Source organism: Terrapene carolina, unplaced genomic scaffold (genome assembly GCF_002925995.2).
Source record: "Terrapene carolina triunguis isolate 2854851 unplaced genomic scaffold, T_m_triunguis-2.0 Scaffold211, whole genome shotgun sequence".
NCBI classification, from domain to species: domain Eukaryota; kingdom Metazoa; phylum Chordata; order Testudines; family Emydidae; genus Terrapene; species Terrapene triunguis.
Window position 1 is genome coordinate 6,584,361 of NW_020664562.1, and position 19,773 is coordinate 6,604,133.

The window sequence follows — 19,773 nt, forward strand, 5'->3', positions numbered from 1 at the left end:
TCACTGTTGTCAGATAAAAGATATATTTTTAATCACTATCAATGGTGAAATTAAGCCCTTTTTATTATTTGGGGATACCCTTTTTGAGACAGCTGGGTTATATGGGTTTGAAAGATGGCAGCTTGTCCACGTTTTATTAATGTTGTTTTCCCTACTGGTTGGCAATGTGCTCAAGTTTTTGTAATATCTTAGATTTGCTTGTCTAATTGAAACCGTGCTGTAACTCCAGTGATATCATTGTGGTTACATCAGAGTTGAATTTGAAAGCCCTCTGATAATGGACTATCTTTTCCTTAATTCTAAAATTCCTTGCCTTGGCGTTTAACTAAAGACCTAATGCTCCTTTGCCATTTTACATTTCCCCCCCAAAGAATGTGTAAAACAGCCCAAGGTTCTGATTCTGACCTTCACTGAATGCACGCACACCTGTAACAGTAATTTACAAAGTAACAGGGTAATCAAATATACTTTCTCCTAATTAAACTAGATTTTAGCCAGGTTGTTAGATACATTTACAGAAAAAAAACATGCTTATTTGGTTCCAAATCCCTGCACTACAAGAGAACCCTGCACAGCCACGAAGTAGGAGGCATGATTCTATCACAGGCAAACATCTTTTTGGTTCCTTGGAAAAAATCACCTATGTTGAAACTATGTAGTAGGCAGTCTCAAGAAAGTTATTTAGGCATTCACGGAGACTATCTGTATGCGTGATATCCTCTGTGCAGATAGACAGATGGAGATGGATCTAGATAAATATAGAAAAAAATATATATATATATACACAGACACATACATACACACATACAGAGAATACAGATAGCATGTGTGTGTGTGTGTGTGTATATATATATATATATATATATATATATATAATATGCAAAGGGTGGGGCATGCAATATGACATTTCTTTTCGTGGTCTTTCTCTACATATTCTTCAATAAATATGCAAGCAATCATGTAAATCAAATAATTATGGAGACTAAACCTGTTCTCAGTGGAAAGGGATTTCTCTGCTGTAAACTACTGGATATTAGTAAGATAGCTAGCCTTTCATGTGCTCATATACTGTAACCAAGGCAACCTTTCATTACTTTGTATCCCACAAGACACCAGTACTAGCATCCTGTCCATGCTAAAATGGACAATACTACAGTTCTGGGAATCTGTATGCCGTGGTACAGTATCTTGAAAAAGTCATGCCCTTAGCAAGTCTCCCAGGTGCAGGGACAAGTGAGTCATCAACAACAGCTGTCAGTTTGCCTTGACATGAACCTTTGGATTTGTGTCTCATACGAATAATATAAGATACCTATTTTTGTTGGCTTTTCTAGGATTTATATAAAAATAATTTGTGACTACACTCTCCCCACCCACGCCTCTAATATACTGCACACACAAAAGTATATCAAGGATATTACTTATTTTGTGGAGAAAAAAAAAAGAATCCCACAGCATTTCTTTTTAATAACTGTTCAGCTACAAAATTTTATTGGTATCCTTTTATGTTCCCTCTAGAGGATGTAATGCACAAAAGCATTGCCACGGAACATATAAAATTACAAATGAAATTTATTGTAAAAAGTAGAATGTCTTCTAGACTGGTGTCAGTATTTATTTCATTCATAAACCAAAACTGCAGGTATAATATATTCATTGTCAGCAAGTTCATGTGTGTAAATTGCCATCCAATGGTATTGACTGATATAAGACAGATATTGAAAAGACAATTTAAATTTACTCTTCCAAACATAAACTGTTCCACAAAAGCACTGTAAAAACTCCTTCAAGGTTTTGTGTTGTGCTTCACATTGATGGTTAACTACATAATTTGGTTGTGTCATAATCCACTGTGTTTGGTAATTTGGCATTAAAGGCCTGCAAAGCGGATTGAATCCTCACCACCTCACTGGTAGATAGTTTGAGTCTATGACGTAGCAAGCAAGAGAACAGGTCTAGACGACGCTGGCCAGGCGGGGAGAGTTTATTTACACGGTCCCGTATCTCTAATAGCTGCAAAAGTGCTGAGTCCTGTGATCCCTGAGTATAGGGGTAGTCCAGCTGCAAAATTAAGTCCCGAATTGCTTCTGGGTCAAAGTGCATGCTGTAGCCAAACACTTGGATGTTGTTGATTTTCATGTAGCCTAGGTTACGTGAAGGATCGATAAATTCCAGGGGTTCGTAGTAGATGCTTTCATTGCCATTTGGACCATTTGACTTAATTCGACTCCTCAAGTAGATATGTACTGTTTCAAAAAATGTCTTCCACTTGTTGCCTAGAGTCAGCGTCCAGTTATAACACTGAAGAGGTAAGTCCAGCTTAGTCCGCTCCCAGTCTGGGAAACTGTTTTCATTCACAGGCATGAACCAGCTTTCAGAGTGGCTGCCTCCAAAAGGGTTGACGTAAACAGCTAGAACAGGTTCCAAGGTGCTGTTTTTTGTTAGGCAAATTTGAAGAGAGATACCCAGTATCATATGGACCAAGCTAGACTTGTACTTGTTACTCTTAAGGGTAAGGAGCATCCGTTTGCGCCAGGAGGGATCGAACCAGCTATTGAGGCGCATGTCATTGCTGATGAAAATGGCATGGACTTCAATCCTCCGGTCTGTTTTTTGCAATAAATACTTCATCTCCAGGTCCTGAAGATCTGTCTCAAACCCAATGTAGTGCTCTGTGGAGTCTGCCACTTCAGGCTTGCAAAGCCCTTGGCTCAGCATGTATCCAGTATTACAGTTCCCACAGCGGGTGCGGTTGTCAGGTGCACAGGTCAAACATGCAGAGCCATCTCCCACAATGCAGGGAAGGAACCCATTGCAGGCGACCTGATCATTAGGGCAGGTGCACGAATGAGTCTCTTCAGAAAAGCTTCCCAGAAGACCATTTTCATTGCAGTACAGAAAGGACTGGATGCGGTTTAACCAATAGATTGACGATCTGTAAACGTTAAAAATAATAACAATAATAATTAATAATACAAAGAAGGAGTCAGAACCCAATCAATACAACCTTGTATTTTTTCACGTTGAAAGAGACAAAGAAAACTGATATTGGCAGCAAATTCAGACACTATAAACATCTCTAAAATGTCAGATGATGACATCTGGAGTGATATCAATGGATATATAAATTTCCAGTATGATGAAAAATCACAAAGGAATGTTACCTTATAAACTCAGTGGCATAACAAGACAATTGGTTTATATTTTCTATTCACTGCACATCATTACTAAGAAACCCTGTCAAGTAAATAGCTAATTTTCTGCATCTGACTTCACTTTAGTACTCTATTCACGGTGGATTTGGGGGTTTTGGTGCTATTTTGCTAGTTAAGTTGTTATCTGTGTGGGTGGATGTGTACCATCTTTCATCTTTGTTACGTAGTCTTTGGAGGTTTACATGATATTTTGAACGTTCTTGTTCTTGGTTGGAACTGCTGTAATTTACAGATAGTGAAATTTAGAGACCAAACATTTAGCTGGAATACAGGTAAGAGAAAATATTAAAATGGATTCAGACTTAATTATTTGAGTCACTTCTAGCACTATACTCCTACTGTTAAGCATGGGTGAATATGTCTTTCATTTTCCCCTGACTGGACTGGTAAGGCACAGTTGCAAAGAGAAACAGAATCTGGAAATGGCTCAGAGCAAAAATAACCTGCATTGTTTTTATATTTTTCAGCTTTTGTGCATGCTAGTTTTATTGATGCATTGCTTGAAGAATACATTTTAGTTTTTGCTATGTCAAATTCCATTTTTCTAATGTTGATAAAGATGTTGTATAAGTTGTTTCCCCCCCAACTATAAAATAAACATTAACACTGTAAACATGTACGATCTCAAAATTTGGCTTTGTAAAAGTGTCAGTCTGAAACACAGTAAAAACAAGTTAACCTGTACCCTTGTTATTTGATCTTTTTTTCTTTTTGTGTGTCCTTTATTGCATATCAATATTTTACATGAATAAAAACCCTTTGTGAAAGAAACATTTTTTTTAAATAGAAACATGGTTGCCTAAAATGCATTCATTGTGCTTTGTATCTAGTGGAAAGCAGACATTAAGTAAGAATGTTATTACTAAAGCTGGTCAAAAACTGGAATTTCCATCTTGCAGAAAATGTCAATATTATGGCATTTGTTATTGTCCAAATCAAGACAAAAAGTAAAAATATTAAACTTTGCATGGAATGGAAAGTTACAAAATAATGTAATTTTGAAAGGCAAAATGTTTTGTTTGGTTTAGTTCAAAATTGAACTGTGTCTATGTGGACTGCAGTGGTGCCACAGGGAAGCTATAGATTTGGTTAACCTGAATCAAAACATTTTGGTTTATTGAACCAAATCAAAATGTTCAGGTTTTGGATAAGTTCATCATTTATCTGTGTCTGCCTGTGTTGCTATGGTGCCTCATGAAAATTATATTTAAGGTTCCTTTTGTCCCCATTCTACCCTCCGAGCTGGGTACACAGCCAAAAAACATCTCCCATAATGCATCATCATGAAGCACTGTGGCAGTCCAATCAGAGGTAAGACTGTGTGCACCATGGGAAATGTAGTCCAGCCAAGGAGCTCAATCTGTAGAGGAAAATGGGAGCATGAGACACCTAAACTACAGCTCCCATAAGACATTATGGCAGCTCAGGTGGACACAGATTATTGTCAAATTGACACAAAACTAAATATTTTGATTTGTTTTAACAAACCAAAATGTCCTGATTTGGCTCAACCAGATATGAAATTAAATATTTTGTTTAGATTTACCTGAAAAGTGAAAAAAATGGCAAAATTGAAATTTTCACAGAGATATATTTTAATGGAAAATTCCTAACCAGCTCTAATTATTACTGTTTCAAAGTATGTATTATCTTATTGTTTCTAAAGTAAACATTACAAAAGCCTTGAGTAGCTTTGTGACATATTTACAACTAGAGCTGGGTGGGACATGGGTTTCTTGTATTGGGGAAAGATTGGGTTTTTTAAACCTCCTGTCCCAAATTAAGACAAAAAATATAAATCTCAACAATTTTCAGAAATCCATAAATCCATAAATAATATGGTTAAGGAGCAATCAAAATATTTTATTTTGATAATTTCAAAATGCTTTGCTTCAATGTTGAACTTTTTTACTATAGTTAGCTTAAATTTCAACATTTGGACAATTTTGAAACTTTTTTCCATTTTTTTTAACTAGAAATTGCTCAAAACTGACAGTTTCCTGCTAAGTTTCAGTTAAGATGAATCAGCATTTTCTACAAAAAACAATTTCTGTCAAAAAATCCCTGCCAGTTCTAGTTATAACTTCTCAATTGTAGTTTCCAGTTTCTGCTGGAACAGAACTACTGAGATATCATGTGGACATTATACTGATAGGCACAAATGAGCTTATTTTAAATATTTGGGCCATATAACATTTAAAACTGGAGATAACAAATTGGTATACATTTTTTCAAGTATCCCAAATTAAAGAGAGGTCCTAGAGTAGAGAGAAAGGATGGCCTTCTTAAGGCAACAGACAGGGACTTCAATTCCAATCTCAACTTCTGGCTTCAATTCGCATTTCAACTACATTTATGTGTTAGATTGGACAAATCGTGTAGTGCAGGATTTTGTCCTGCAGCAGAAGGCTAACAACATTTGTTTAAATGAAAGCCAAGATTTGGAAATACTATTCTTCACCAAAGGGAGGTGCGGGATAGGGGCAAATTTCCTGTGGAAAATTCCATGGATATGGAATCACAGAATACATAGTGCTCCAATTATTGCCTATTTTGTTCCTATCTTTGGAAGGCACTTCCTCTATGTATCTTTAGTGAAAGCTAAAAGAGTTGCTTGCATTAGTACTATACGTTAACTACACTGGAAACAATGGTGTACGAATATACATAGTAATTTATATTAATGATGCCACATTACTGAAATAAATCTTCTTAATAAAATTCTGTCCTTGTCTGAAGGATTGAAAGTCCCATCTCAATGGTCCCTCACTACTGCCTATTCCTAGAGCTTTATGGCTTGGGCCTGTCTGAGAAATATCATTATCAGATTTCCAAAAGGAACAAGCTAGAGGACATGGCACTCCAGAGCTTCCCCCCCCCCCTTTAAATCTTTGGACTATGCCATTTACTTTTAAATAGTCTTTAAAAATTAGGCCTGCCCTGTTGGTAACAGTTGGACCTATACAATTACAGTATCGCGTTTAAGAACTTATCCTGATGGGGGCTGATTTGATTTACAAATGTGAATTCTAGGAGCACATCCCTCATTATTAGTTCCCCACGAAAGTTCAGTATCTTTGAAAAGTTTTGTTCATAAATAAGAATATGTGAACACAAAGCTGCTTCTTGCACAAGAGAAACTCCATTATCCAGACATGGATTTGAAGCCCAGTGTCAGGATAGTTATTTGCAGAATTATTGTAAAGATTCCTTTTTCTGTTTTAGGGCATCAGCAATAGAGGCCAAATTTGGCTTATTTTATTCACATAAATCATCATGCTGTTCAATTCTTTTGGACATCTAAGTATTGATTTAGGAGCCTAATTTCAGGCACCAATTTCTGATAATTGGAGCGGTAATCTATGTTAATAAAAATTTTGAAACTGAAACTTTGAATATTGTTTTACTGAGAAAAGGAAGAAAAGATGGAGCTTTGAGTCGTGTGTATTTGTGTCAGAAAATTCTCATGAATCTTTAATCTTTTCCTCTTCTGTTTCCTTTAATCACCTAATTTCTTAAAATAAATGCATGCAAAACAGAGTGGAATCCTAATTCCAGAGAGCTAATATTAATTTAAAATCACCTCAGAGATAGCCATCATTTTATATAAATCATCTATCATTTCTGCATTCCTCATGCTGTCAACAAATAAACAAACAAACAAAAATTGGTGGCTCAGAATTGATCTGAAATTTTAAAAGGGTATTTTACAAAATATGTGATGACCAAGAGATGTGCTTGTATGAAACTATCTATATAACAAACAATATATTTTCTTTTAACAATCGAACCTTTTTGTTTAGCATTTGTTTGTCTTATGTGCTTATCTGTACTGTGAAGAGTTGCACCTGTGTGAGCAATGTAATACTTCTAATGGAATAGATGGTGGGTCATCTCCTGTTTACCTTCCTAATAGAAGTAATTACACTGCAGAGAACGAGACTGCTTGGGTGAATGAGATGAGCAGGAATTGTCTCATTGACAATAAACAAAAGGGAAATCACTACCCTGTTTTCATTGTACACAATAACAAAAAAGCAAAAGGCAAGCTAACATAATAAATAATGTTAGGTGAAGATTTCAAAAGTGATATCGTTGTTAATAATCTAATGGAAATTGATTTAAAAAATTAATTAATTGTACCTGATAGCATTCCTTTAACACCTTACGATACAGTTATATCACTTTAATATTTTGTTTCTTTGATATTTCAAAGAATTATCTATACATTAACATGCAGCCCAAACAACAAACATCAGCACTTAGGTCTTCATCCTTCTAAAGAGGGTGGGCCAAATTCAGGGGCAATAAATTAGTTATGCTAACTTAGATTCCATTATATTCAGACACCTTTACTGCTATTGGCACTCACCAACAAATGTGTGAGTGACTGGAAAGGAGTCTATGTTGTCATAACAAACACACATACAAAGAAGCTCTAAGTATGGGCATGGCCTACTTTTAACAGACACTCTTACACTCACCTGTTAGTTACTTTCCTTCATGAACTTCTCTCTTCTGTCCCCTAGGCTTATCAGTAAAACCAGTTGACTCCCTTTAATGTAAACTCAGTGGGCCAAATTCAGAAATGACATGCCACAGGGTGACCTGCATGTTTCTCTTTGGTGAGTATGAGTCTAAAGATTTCTACAACGTCTAAATAAGACAAAGGCCTTGTCTACATTGCCACTTACAGCGCTGAAACTTTCTTTGCTCAGGGGTGTGAAAAAAACACCCCCGAGCAATGCAAGTTTCAGAGTTGTAAAGTGGCAGGGTAGATAGTGCTACAGCTATAGATAGTAGCTATTCCCCTCGCAGATATGGTTTTATTAGAGTCGTGACTACACAGCCATGTTAAAGCACTGCCATGGCAGCACTTTAACGTCAACTGTGTAGACATGCCCTTAGAGAATGTGGGTAAATCTAAGGATATCTAAGAGGATATAAATGCACTTTGGGAGGGTTGAAAGATGAAACTTACAACTTAGACTCCATCTAGACTTTCTTAGTTTTTCTTACACTGAAGTCTAGTCCACATTAAAAACCCAACTACATCACTCTGGAATGTGAAAAATCCACACCTCGTGGATATAGTTAATATAGTTAAGTGATATAGTTAAGCAGACCTAACTCGTGGTATAGACAACCCTAGGTTGACAGACACAATTCTTCTGTTGACCTATCCACTGCCTCTCACGGAAGTGGATTAAGTACGCTGATGGGACACTCCCTCCCATCGGCATAGGTAGTGTCTACAGTGAAGCACTACAGCAATGGAGCTGCAGCGCTACTGCTGTAGACAAGCACTCAGACTTGTTTCCACTCACCTCCCAAATGGTCCAAGAATATTTACCAGTATGATTCCTTTGTTATTTGCATGAATGAAACCAACTGCTTTGTATTACTTTACCTCTTTAAAGTTGGCATTACGCAGTAATAATATACTTCCTAGTTCACCTTTGTCATATTACTTTTACTGAAGTAAATTAAGTGAAAAAAAATCTACATGAAAGGTAGGTAACCATACTTTATTTATCCTACTAGTCCTTAATAGATAAATATACACTCATTTTAGAGAATGATTCTGAAATTTTTCTCCTCATTCTAGGAGTAGAGATGGTCATTTAAATAACTCATCTGGAAAAAATGTGATTCAGTTTCTAGTCATAATTAGGAAATTTTTAAAATGTGTAACACATTATGTTTTTAGGAAAAAAAATACCATACAAACGGTTTCAGATCCATGATAGTATTCCCTAACAGATTTTCATGTCTGTATGCTTTGTGAACCTTTGAGTTTGAAAGGGCTGGTTATATGCATTGTACTGATTCCTGAGATCCCTCAACTCCTCCTACTGAAAGCAGCAATGAGGGGAATCAGCACTTTACAGGATGAGGCCTGTGATGAGGTGTATATCCCACACAGGGCCGCCCAGAGGATTCAGGGGGCCTGGGGCAAAGCAATTTTGGGGGCCCCTTCCATAAAAAAAAATTGCAATACTATATAATACTATATTCTCGTGGGGGCCCGGGGCAAATTGCCCCACTTCTTCCCCCGCCCCCCACGGGCGGCCCTGGGAAAAATAAACCTTCCGCATCTCGGCACAAACACAGTTTGGAGAAAACTTCTTTACAAGGTATCACTGGTTCTCAGCATCAGCTAGTGCTAAAAGGCACTAAAGCTCATTAAAAAAGTTGGACAAATATTTTTCCGACAAAACTTTTTTTGGATCGAAAACTAGGGGTTTTTAAAATGCAGAAAAAATCACGGATAATGTCTGCTTTCCTTCAAAATTTGTTGTGTTTTTTTTAATTGAAAAGCTGAAATTAGTCTGCCAAAACCTGAATATGGTTTGGGGTTTCAGAAGTGTATGGCCAAATATTTGCTGCTTGCTGTGTTTGATTGTTTAAAGAAACAATAAAAAAATTCTGCTTAAAAAAATCCAAAACTTTTGAACCACCTCAGCTTGTGACCAAATGCTTGAGCCCATCCAGTCAGAGATTTTTCCAGGTTTCTGATACTCTGCTGGCTTCCTTGACTCCTATCTGTCTCCATAACATTGGATTCATTTAGGTTAGAACATAAGAACAGCCATACTGCGTCAGACCAAAGGTCCATCCAGCCCAGTATCCTGTCTACCGACAATGGCCAATGCCAAGTGCCCCACAGGGAGTGAACCTAACAGGTAATGATCAAGTGATCTCTCTCCTGCCATTCATCTCCATCCACCCTCTGACAAACAGAGGCTAGGGACACCATTCCTTACCCATTCTGGCTAATAGTCATTAATGGACTTAACCTCCATGCATTTATCTGTTTCCTACAGACTGGCTCCATGGGGTCCCTCACAAACTGGAGACAGTTACTGTGGGTTTGTCTTTCGTGTAGCTTATGTACATACTCCACAGACTGAGCATTTGAGCTTATTCCAGAATCTGGGATGAGCCTATGTTATGAAAACTGAAACGCTCAAAATAGCACATGCATGTGAATGGACACAGGGTGCTAAAACTAAATTAAGCCAGGGGTTCTCAAACTGGGGGTCAGGATCCCTCAGGGAGTCAGGAGGTTATTACTGGGGGCCGTGAGCTGCCAGCATCCACCTCAAACCCCGCTTTGCCTCCAGCATTTATAATAGTGTTAAATATATAAAAAAGTGTTTTTAATTTATAAGGGGGTGTCGCACTCAGAGGTTTGCTATGTGAAAGGGGTCACCAGTACAAAAGTTTGAGAACCACTGAATTAACCCCTCTGGAGCCTCGGGGAATGTGGGGGAGGCGTTCTCCCTTGGTAGGGTTGGGAAGGAGATAGGTGGTGTAGGATATTGCTCTTCTCATGTGATCCCTCCTCCAGTGGCTAATTTTAAATGAAGCTACACTCCCCTGACATGAATCTCCCTATGGCACTGAAATTAAATATAGACTATAATTTGGCATTTGAGATGTGAAAGAGACGGCAGCCCTAATGGAAAAGGTAACAGCTTGGCTCTTCTGCAAGCCTCAGACTGATGAATGAGCTTTAGGGTAGGGAAGGCTGTGCCTCTCAAACAGCCTGGCCCTGCCCCCTATCCAACCCCCACCCACTTCCTGCCCCCTGACTGCCCGCGTCCCTCAGAATCCCCCGACCCATCCTACCCCTTGTCCCCTCACCGTCCCCCCCAACCACCACCCCACTCCCACTAACCCCCCTGCTCCCTGTCCCCTGACTGCCCCGACCCCTATGCACCCCCGCTAAGTCCTGACAGACCCCCGGAATGCCCACGATCCAACCCCCCTGTTCCCTGTCCCCTGACCGCCCCCCCAACCTCTGCCCCCTCCCTGCCCCTTATCCAACCCCCCCGGCCCCTTGCCCCCGGCTCTCCCCTCATCCGGAGCCTCAGCGCTCCGCATCCAGGAGTCCCTGGATAGCGTTGCAGCATGGCTCCGGTGGGGCCTGAGCTCCTCCCCGCTCAGAGCCGCTCAGCCCGGAGCTCGCAGCCCCGCCTCCTTACCACGCGGCTCTGAGCAGTGTGGAGCTCAGGCCCCACCAGAGCCAGGGACGCTCCTGGATGCGCTGAGGCTCTGGGAGAGGGGCGGGGGCCGGGGCGGGAGCCTCAGCCATTCTCGTGGGGGCCCCTGCAGAGCCCGGGGCCTGGGGCAAATTGCCCCACTTGCCCCCCCCTCTGGGCGGCCCTGATCCCACAAAGACTTCAAATGGGCCCGAGAGAACAACTAACATACCGAGCTGCACCTGGAGAGTGGGCCAGGCTTAACTGAGGATGAATCCCGGCTGGGGAGGGGACCTGGGAGAGGATTATAAACTAAGGAATTTGAGAGCAGAAGGGGGCTGGTTGCTGGGGTGTGGAGGGTGAGCTGGCTTTTGGCAGGATTGAGATGGAAGATTTTCTGACCCCAAATGAAGTCACTCTAGAAACTGAAGAAGATTCTATTAGAGAGGGAGAATGGATACAAAGTAGGGGAAAAAAGAAAAGAGTAGAGTCAGAGCATGATGATATCAGCAACAAAGTAAAGCTTGGGAAAGAAATAAACCAAAATGTTATAACTGTAAGTTCCCTAGCCACAGCAGTAAAATTAGGTGCCATTCAGTATGTGAAAGCAGCTAACTAGATCCAAAAAAGCATAGGGCAGAGGCTCTCAAACTTTTTTACTGGTGACCCCTTTCACATAGCAAGCCTCTGAGTGCAACCCCCCTTATAAATTAAAAAACACTTTTTATATATTTAACACAATTATAAATGCTGGAGGCAAAGCGGGGTTTGGGGTGAAGGTTGACAGCTCGCGACCCCCCATGTAATAACCTCATGACTCCCTGAGGGGTCCCGACCCCCAGTTTGAGAACCCCTGGCATAGGGGATATAGTAACAGCCAGGAGGTTGTAAGAAGGGGATTTTTTAGTTGACTGTACAGACAAAGAGCAGGCTGCTAAACTGCTTAAAAACTAAAATGCTAGGGAAAATTAAAATAAATTGCCAGCTACCAAAGTATTCCCTGCAAAAAGGGGGTGATATATGGAGTGCCATTAGAACTGATCAGTGATGAAATACCAAAAGTATAGGAGAAGAGAAAGTGTTAGTGATTAATTAGTAAACAAGGGGGGAAAAGCAAGACATCTACAGCAGTGCTGATTACATTTCAGAAAGGGACTCTACCTGAGAAAGTAACATTAGGGTTTCAGATCTTTAGAGCTAAGTCACATGTTCCTCCACCCCTAAGCTGTTATAAGTGCCAATGGTATGGGCATGTAGCAAATGTTTCTAATGGGAAAATGAGATATTACTAATGTGTGGAAGAGCATTCCCATGACAATTGCATTGAAGGAGGGTGGAGGTCAAATGTAGCAACTGCAGTGGTAATCATCGTCAAGCACATAGATGGTGTATTGTGGCAAGACAAGTTAAGGAGATACAAAAGGCAAAAACTGTTAATAACATTTTATCTGGAAGCTGTAAGACTCTCAAAACATCAGGTGGAGAAGGAAGAGAAAATCAGAATAGGAAAAGGGGAACTGCATACACAGCTTCCCTCTCTTAAAATATGATAAACTGGAAGGAATAGGTGATGGTATACTAGTAGTGAAAAAAAGAATAAAGAAAAGCTTATTGCATTTATGATATAAATGATAAATTGCACATCACTAATGGAAAAAACAGAAAAAAATGAAAATTATAGGAAGGGTAGCAGAAAAAATCTTGTATACTAACAATCTGTCAATAGATCAAATTCATGTAATTTGAAATTAGGTTAAGGGTAAAATACGACTACTATTGGGATCACAATCTTTTGTTGGAATGTGCAGTTTTACAGCACATGCAAGAACTAAAAGAAAATATCCTGGAAATGAAAACTAAACCAGCTGTCCTATGCCTCCAGGAAACATGGTTGGTTAAAAAGCTTCCCTTTAAATTTACAGGTTACTTAGATAAGACTGAAAACTAGGAAGAGAAGGAGACATTTGCACTTTCATAAAGGACAGACTAAACTACAAAGCCGTAGAGAATGAAGAAGTAATGATGTGGAGACCCCAATTCAGAAGAGATTTTTTTTCTTTAAAGATTTATATTATCTATAACCTGTGTAGGAAATTAGAATGCTCAGACTTACTAGAAAGACCATATATTTTATGCAGTGACCTAAATAGTCATAATAATTTGAGGGACAGTAAGACAACTGATAAGAATGGCATATGCTTAGAAAAGTTCATTGAAAACAAACTAGTGATTTTAAACAATGGCACACCAACACCCCAAAAACGATTTAAAGCAGCAGATGATAGTTTTTCCTGCTTAGACCTGGGAATTATAACAGCAGATACTGCAAGTAGATGCAACTGGGAAATAAATAGGGAAGTAGGAATGGGGAGTGATCATTTCTCCATACCATCAACCTTACCTTGCCCTTGAAAAGTAATGGAAAATTACCCACCTGGGATTTTTAAAAAAGCTAACTCAGAGCTATTTACAACTAAGTGTACTGAATTTGTGAATGTTCATTGTGTGAGTGATGATGACATAGAGAATTTGAATGCCAATGTAATAAAGGGATTAACAGCAACTATATTAGCCATACCTATTAGATACCGAAGTACCCCAAAACTAAAACCTCAGTTCCATGGTGGAATGAGGACTGCAAAATAGCAATTAAGGAAAGGAACAAAGCCTATAAAAAGAAAAACAGAAAATGAATAGTAAAGATCTAATGAAGTATAGAAGAAATAAAACAATAGCCGAAAGAATTATTAAAAAAAAAAAGAAAGAAAAGAAAGACAGGTGGAGGAAGTACTGTGGGTGGATAAATAAAGATACCAAGACATCAGAAATATACAGGCAAATTAGAAGAATGCATATAATTAAGACAAAGAGTAGTAACTTCCCACGTTTTCTTGGGACTGACACAATAGTTAGAAGTTCTGATAACAAAACAGCATAAGTTTAGCAGAAACTTTCTGAGGGGTGAGTAATGATGAAATCGAAGTGCAGTTTGTCACCAGATTAAAAGATAATTCATTTAAGAGAATCGTGATCTACTATACAGGTGGGGTAAACATGAAGCTACTATACTGAATGAATGGTTATGTAAATGGGAGCTTGAGAAAGCTATTGCTAACAGCAAGAATACAGCCCCAGCTAAAAATAATATATTCAACATTTTTAATATCTATTTGAAAGCAGTTTGAGTGTTCACTTGGAATTATATAACAAACTATAAAGGAGGGGGAGGAGTGATACCACTAGGGTGCAAACATGTAGTAATTCCAATATGAAAACCAGGCAAATTATCTGCTTATAGATCTATTGACCTTATGTCTTGTCTAGGTAAAATTATGGAGAGAATGGCGAATGCAAGATTCATTATCTATTTGGAAAACAATGACATTATAGCTGGTTTTAAGAGCATAAAATGCACCCATTGATCACATTGATAAATTAGAAATTGAAATACAAAAAAAAAAAAATGAGACACAAAGGTTTCATAATAGCTATCTTTCTAGATATCGAAAAGGCATATGACATGGTATGGAGGGAAGGTTTGTTGTACAAAGTAGATGCACTTAGGAATAAGGGGAAGAATATATGGGTGAATTAGGGACTTTTTCAGTAACAGGATCATGGGGATCAGAGTTGGGAAAGCTATGTCGACTATAGCTAATATTAAAAATGGTACACCACAGGGAAGTATTATCAGCCTGACCTTATTTAATATGATAAATGATCTCCCAAAACAAATAAGTGCTGGGGTTAGTCTATTCTCAGATAATTGTGGTTTGTGGATGAGCAGCAGGAATATTGAGGTGGCAGAAAAGAGAATCAATAAAACATTACAAGAGACCTCTGATTAGGGAACTGCATGAGGTACCAATTTCTCCATTGCCAAAACCAAATGACTGATCTTTACTAAAAGGAAAGTTACAAAGGAATGTAAACAGTATCTGTATGTAGAACAAATAGATAAAGTTAAAAGGTTTAAATTCCTAGAGGTAATAGCTGATGCTAAATAATTTTGGAAAGATCATATAGACTATGTTAAATATATATATAAAGGAAGGATTAAACCACATAAAAGTCTTGCTGGGCTAAATGGATAATGGAGATGAAAGCATTGCTGTTGATATACAGCGCCATAATCAGGCTGGTAATTGGCTATGGCTGCCAAGCTTCTGGGTCAAACATCAGAACTTGAAATCACCGGATCTAACTTTCTGGTCCAAAATTAATGGGAATTGTAATAATGAAAGCACCAAACAAACATATGAGGATTGTTGGGAATTTGATAGGCAAACTATAACACATGGTGTTAGAACTCCACATGCCATTCAAGTTAAATGTGGATGCAGAAGTTGAAAGACAAGGGAGAGCTAAATGGCATAAAAACTTTTAGTCATGGGAAAATTAGATGTAGATGGAAAATCATATGTCCAAACATGGATTTAGATTTATTTATAAAATTAAAGGTAAAAAAGAGACAGTAGGTATTAAAACTGAAGTGTACCAGTCTATAGATGAAAAGTGGAGTCAATTGCGTCAAATATATACAGATGGGTCCAAATGAGACAAAACCGGAAGAGTATATCAAAATGTGGAATAAGTACATTTAAAATAATACGAACTAGTAGCAATACACTAGCATTAAATTAGATCAGGAATGTACACCCAGTATAGGTGGCTATTTTTTTTCATTCAGTCTTAGGCCTTATGGTGATAAAAGAGGGTATTGCAGTATGTTGTGATTTAATCAATGAAATTATATTTCTAATAACAGATGGGGTTACCTGTAGCTTTAGCTTGGACCCTAGTGCATATTAGAATAGCAGAGGATGAAATGGTGGACAAAGCAGCTAAAAATACTTCAAGAAATTGAAACACTGGCATGGAAATACCCTTGAGTAGACAGGAATTCAAAAGCCCAGTACAGAAAAATGTTAAAGTAACAGAAAAAAAAATGGACTAATGAAAAAAGGAAGATAATTTTTTAAATTGTGCCCTAGAGTTGAAGATAACAATATACTTCAAGGACTGGTTTGAAAAAATGTGGAGATTTTGTTTAGAGTACTAACTAGCCATTGTGCCTTAAACAAAAATCTTTTTTGAATAAACAGACACCACGATGGACAATGTACACTCTAAAAAGTGGAAGATACAATTGATCACCTTGTATGGGGCTTTGATAAATAAAGGGAAAAGCTTTCTGAAGAATTCAAACATCTTAAGGTAACAAAAGTTACATTGTTATTTAGTAAAAATATCAGGGAAATGGGATAGTTTTAGAAAGGTGCTGTTACATTACCTGAAGGACTCAGGGCAGAGTGAGAGAATATAAACTGCTAAGTATTTAGGAATTATAGTTGGCAGCTACAGACTACTCAGTTAAATCTGCTTCACCACTTGAAAAAAAGAAAAGAAAGAAAGAATGGGGCTGCAGGGAAGAGAGGAAGGACCTCTACCGTCACTCTGGAATTAGAGAGTGGAGAGATCAGGAAGATAGCCCATGGCAGAGAGTTGGTCCTGGGATCCTCTCATAAACAGAAAAGTTTTGAAAGAGGCCAGGAGGGAGAGACAGCCACTGGGAATGGAGCAGGCTGATAAAAGGGCAGGAACCAAATTTCCAGTGCAGAGTCTTGGGAGGTGTTTTATTGAGAAGTAAAGTAAAGGAAGCTCAAGAGAGATGAAAGGTCAAGCCCAAGGAGAGTGAAAGTGGGTTTAACTGTATATTTTTATGCTGGGATTTTGTTGGGGTAAATCAGGGGTAGACCCTGATAGTTCCAGCCCTGAAAGAAGATTTAGGCATTCTGCCTCACATACTTTCTAGGTTAAGAAAAGTTGGATAGGAAGAAGTCCAGGGAAGTAGCAGAAATTAGTTGGGAATGGAGCAGTCCTTGGTTGCTAGTTGTAGGGTCACTGGACTGGAATCTAGTGTAGGGGAGTGGGGCTGGTTTCCCCTACTAGCCACTGACAAGGTGGCGTGAAGCCAGAAAAGGAGATAGCGATAATGGAAAGCCCTGAAAGAAGGGTGTGAGGACAATGGGGCCTGGAGTTGGGGTCAAAGATCTTTTTGTAAGGATTTTTATTTGTTGGATTTACCCTGGAGGGGGTGGACTTAAATCATGACCTAGATTACCAGAGGGCTGAGTTACAAGAAAAGACATTACTGCAGAGCCAGAGTGACCTTTGGCAGGGGGCAATAGAGATGAGAGAGCATGCATCCTCACTTCCAGCCATGAGAAGATGCAGTTGTGGACAGTGCACTCTTTCACAGGGCCCCGGATGTCTGTGTCTCATTAGCAATCCAAGATCTAAATTGTATGCTTTCCTTGTTTCACTAAATGAAACAAGTTTATGCTAATACTAGATTTATGAAACACTAAATTTTAATACCCTTTTTAATACCCCCACAACAGCTTCTTCAATTGATTGAAAACTTTCCACATGTGACTGATGTTCCAAGTCAAGAATTATCATCTATGTTATACTGTGCACTTCCAGAAATACTGTTAAATTGAACAGCTCTGCTTAGGGGAAATTTAGGGACATCTCGTAAACTGTATTTCAATTGCTTTATGTCCATGTTGGATCTTAAAAGGACCCAATTTCCTTTCCATCTTTAATAATACTGCTGTGGCCATCCTACAAGGGTAGAATGTGGGAACCTACTGTGAAGTTCAGTGTATTTGGCACATGGAGCAACACCAGAGTATCACTTTGCTCAGATAACTACTTTCCTTACCTGCCATTCAGACAATGGCACTTTGTACTGGATTCCCTCCACTGGATTCCTCTTTCCAACTACATTGTTTATATATTTTCACCCTTCAAAGTTCTTCCCAGCTCTGCTCCAGCATGACTGTCTCTTGTCCCCTCCCTTGCTCTGCCAGTGATACCAGCCTCAATGCACCATTCCTCCTCTTCTCCCACTCATCATTTACTGATGCTAACTCCTCATGGAATGTCCTCCCAGGACTAGTTCACCAAAACACTATCCTCTCAATATTCAAGACTCACATCTCTCCACATTCCAGACTCGCATCTTCAGCCATGCCCACCAGAAATGGGGAAAACATACCATTCAAAGTTCCTTGTGGCTTCAGAGCATATCCCATTTTATTCATCTTTTGGTGTGAAATCTGGCCCCACTTATGCCAGTAGCAGAACTCACATTCACATCAATGGGAACTGACCCATTCACCCTTAGATTGTAAACTCTTTGGGTAACACTATAGATCACACCTATCTTTTTTGTTTATGAAGCTGTTACTGTTCTGCTCAAGATTAATGCATTCCCACTACTGCTTTCCATCCATTTTTTTAAAACCTGTGACCACATCACTGAGGGAGTGTCATTCCCACTGGTTAAAATGGGACTAGTCAATAAGTGAGAACCTACTTATTCCTAGATTCCAAAACTAGAAAGGACCATTGTGATCATGTAGTCTGATCTCCTGTATAGCATAGGCAATAGAATTTCCCCAAAATAATTCCTAGAGTATATCTTTTAGGGAAAAAAAAGATTGACTTTAAAAATGGCCAGAGAGGAGAATCCACCATGACCCTTGGTAAATTGTTGCAATTGTAAATTACCCTCACAGTGAAATGTAAGCCTTATTTACAGTCTGAATTTATTTAGTTTCAACTGCCAGTCATTTGATTGTGTTACACCTTTGCTATATAGAAGAGCCCATTATCAAATATTTGTTTCCTATGTAGGTACTTATATAGATATTCTGATTAAGTCACTCCTTAACTGTCCCCTAATTAAACTAAAATATTGAGCTTCTTCAGTGTAATATAAAGCATGATTTATAATCCTTTAATCATTCTGGTGGCTCTTGTCTGAACCCTCACCAACATATCTTACTTAATGAATAGGAGTACCACTTTCTGGTCCTTTGTGTCTTGTACTGTCCCAAGCCTGCTGTCAGTGCTTAACAGTTATAATTATAAAAATAACTGGTGCATTAGAGAGCACTGGAAGTGCTTTACTATACAATGTACTACATTTTATGACAGGCTGTCATTATTATTTCAACCTGGAGACCCACTTTAGAAGTAATGTGTGTTTGGTTTTCAAGTGTGAAAGTCAGGTGATGAGGTAATACAACTTCAATATAGGATGTGACCAAAGTCTACTGAAATCAATGCTCACCTTTCCACTGACTTCAATGGACTTCAGATCAAGCTTCAAATGCATAGGCTTCCCAATTTGACCATTCCTGAGTAAATGGTAGTTTGCCATAAAACATTATCAAGAACTATTATTTACTGAATCCTACTTTAAAAAAAAGAATCCCAAGTTAACTTTATTAAAATGTTTTAAATTATATTGAGCATTTCTTATACAAATGACATTTTGTCCTGCCCAGACTAATCATTTATTTTATCCAGAAACACTGATACAGTCTTGTTTTGTCATGTATGATATTGTTTACAAATGCTTTCAAATATTAAATTTGCTTGTGACAAATTGTATTTTTGGCATTTCCTTATGGAAAGGAACTATTAGTCTGTGAGAAATGATTTACTTCTGTTACACAACTTCTGAATTCTTCACTTTTATAAAAATAAACTTT

At 38.5% G+C, this 19,773-nt stretch overlaps 1 protein-coding gene across 2 annotated transcripts in view; it reads right to left on the bottom strand.

Annotated features, from left to right (window-relative positions):
* Positions 1–1,818: 1,818 nt before the first annotated feature.
* Positions 1,819–19,773, bottom strand: part of LOC113407462 (BMP/retinoic acid-inducible neural-specific protein 3) — a 290,599-nt gene continuing 272,644 nt past the window's right edge. For both annotated transcript variants that reach the window (XM_026656015.1, XM_026656016.1), the window contains one exon: positions 1,819–2,935. In XM_026656015.1, the coding sequence (XP_026511800.1) occupies positions 1,819–2,935 (1,117 nt within the window). The remainder of the gene's footprint in view (positions 2,936–19,773) is intronic.